The sequence below is a fragment of the Alexandromys fortis genome, unplaced genomic scaffold (assembly GCF_014885135.2).
Source record: "Alexandromys fortis isolate MF-2015 unplaced genomic scaffold, M_Fortis_MF-2015_v1.1 scaffold_5238, whole genome shotgun sequence".
In the NCBI taxonomy this organism is placed as follows: Eukaryota; Metazoa; Chordata; class Mammalia; order Rodentia; family Cricetidae; genus Alexandromys; species Alexandromys fortis.
This window is the reverse complement of record NW_026073126.1, coordinates 1-1996: the sequence shown is the minus strand read 5'-3', so window position 1 is coordinate 1996 and position 1996 is coordinate 1. Positions and strand designations below refer to the sequence as shown.

At 41.5% G+C, this 1996-nt stretch overlaps 1 protein-coding gene across 1 annotated transcript; it reads right to left on the bottom strand.

Moving 5' to 3' along the window:
- Positions 1-503: 503 nt before the first annotated feature.
- On the bottom strand, positions 504-1445 carry LOC126496480 (olfactory receptor 5AN1-like). Its single transcript, XM_050133975.1, has one exon. It carries the CDS (start codon positions 1440-1442, stop codon positions 504-506), a length of 939 nt encoding a protein of 312 aa, XP_049989932.1. The 5' UTR covers positions 1443-1445.
- Between the last annotated feature and the right edge of the window lie 551 nt (positions 1446-1996).

Below are 1996 nucleotides of genomic sequence, written 5' to 3'. Positions count from 1 at the left end.
TATTTAGAAGGTGCAATCAAACCATTGAACAACTCTATTTTTTCTAAACAGAAATTCCTCACCTGTTCATCTTCACCTGTTCAGAAAAATAGAATAGTCTGTGGTCTGATATGGTCTTTAAACACGATGTCATGATACTAGTGACACAAGAATTTGGGACTCTGGGGTGGGGAATCTTCTCTATGGGCACACTCCTATGACTTAGCAATCTTTATTTAGTCTTGTACAAAAAGTTTGTCAACTTTGTGTATCTTAAATGCCTGCATACAGGAGAGTGAATAATAATCATTGTGTAACATGGAAGCTATGACACTATAGTTCTTAAAGATGTTGTGTTTCCATGGCATCACATCAATTAGTGTATACAGAAATGCCTATTTCAAAGTAAAACATCTTCATCCAAAATCCCATGAATTTTATAGTGCTCCATCCACGTGCATATTATTAGGATCAACAGTGACTATGAGAGGACACATATGCTGAAAATACCAGAGTCTGTGACCTTAGCTACAGATTGTCTTCTTCAGCAACCTCTTCATGGACTCTTTGATTTCCTTGTTCCTCAAACTGTATATCAAAGGGTTCAACATGGGAATCACCACAGTGTAGAAGACAGATGCAAATCTGTCGAAACTGGAGGAGCCACCAGAACTTGAACTCAAATAGACAAAGATACTGGAGGTGTAGAATAGGGAAACAGCTGTCAGGTGAGAAGTACAGGTGTTTAATGCCTTGAATCGGCCTTTAGATGAAGTGATCTTAAGGATGGACAAGATGATATAGCCATAGGATATCAGGATGGCTAGTACATTTACAAACCCAAAGATCATTGTTAATATGGCTGTCAGGACTTGGACGAAGAAAGTGTCTGTACATGACAGAAGTAGCAACTGCGGCATGTCACAGAAGAAGTGCCTGATGACATTAGGTCCACAGAAGTGGAGGTGAAGTAAAGCAAACAGCTGAAGTAAGGAAGCAGTGAGCCCAGACATATAGGATGCCACCACCATCAGAACACAAAGAGTGGGTGACATGATTGACGAATAGAGCAGCGGGTTACAAATGGCAGCATACCTGTCATAGGCCATGGCTGTCATGAGGCAAGACTCACTCAGCCCTATGATGGAAAAGATAAAATTCTGAACAATGCAGCCCACAAAGCTGATGGCTTGTTTTTCCTGGAAAAAGTTTGAGAGCATTTTTGGGACTGTGCAACTAATGTAGCAAAAGTCGATGATGGACAGGTTACAGAGGAAGAAATACATGGGCGTGTGAAGGTGGGAATCCATTCTTATTAAAACAATGAGGGACAGGTTCCAAGTCAGAGTTGTAATGTAGATGAGCAAGAATGTGACAAAGAGCAGCGTTATGATTCTGGGGAAATCTGAGAATCCCAGCAGGATGAACTGGGTGATCTTGGTGCTATTTCCCCTTGTAATCATGTCCTCAACGTTCCTAAGATCAGAAAAGAGACGAGTAAGTACATAGTTGACCAACGTGAAACCAGAGCTTTACTATTTCCACATTATCTCTCTTTTTCTCTTATAATTCCTGAGAAAAGAAGAAGTGCCTCATTTTCCTGTGGAAAGACTTCCGTTTTCCTCTCAAATTTCCAAGAAGACTCTGAGAGGCACTGGGGAAGGTGGGAGAATATGAACAAGCACATTGCGTGAAATTTTCAAAGAATTAAAAAAAAAATAAAGAAATAGAACCAGACATGGTGGTGCATGTCTTCAATCCCAGCCCTGTGAAGTCAAAGGCAGGCAAGTCTCTGCTCCGGGCCAGCCAACACTATGTAGTGAGACTTTGTCTCAGATAAAAAAGAAAAGTAATGCCTGGCGATGGTGGCGCATGCCTTTAATCCCAGCACTTGGGAGGCAGAGGCAGGCGGATCTCTGTGAGTTCGAGACCAGCCTGGTCTACAGAGCTAGTTCCAGGACAGGCTCCAAAACCACAGAGAAACCCTGTCTTGAAAAACCAAAAAAAAAAAAAAAAG

Bases quoted from the DNA above. Each gene is read 5' to 3' on its own strand.
- LOC126496480 (XM_050133975.1), bottom strand. From the start codon at position 1,442: ATGATTACAAGGGGAAATAGCACCAAGATCACCCAGTTCATCCTGCTG.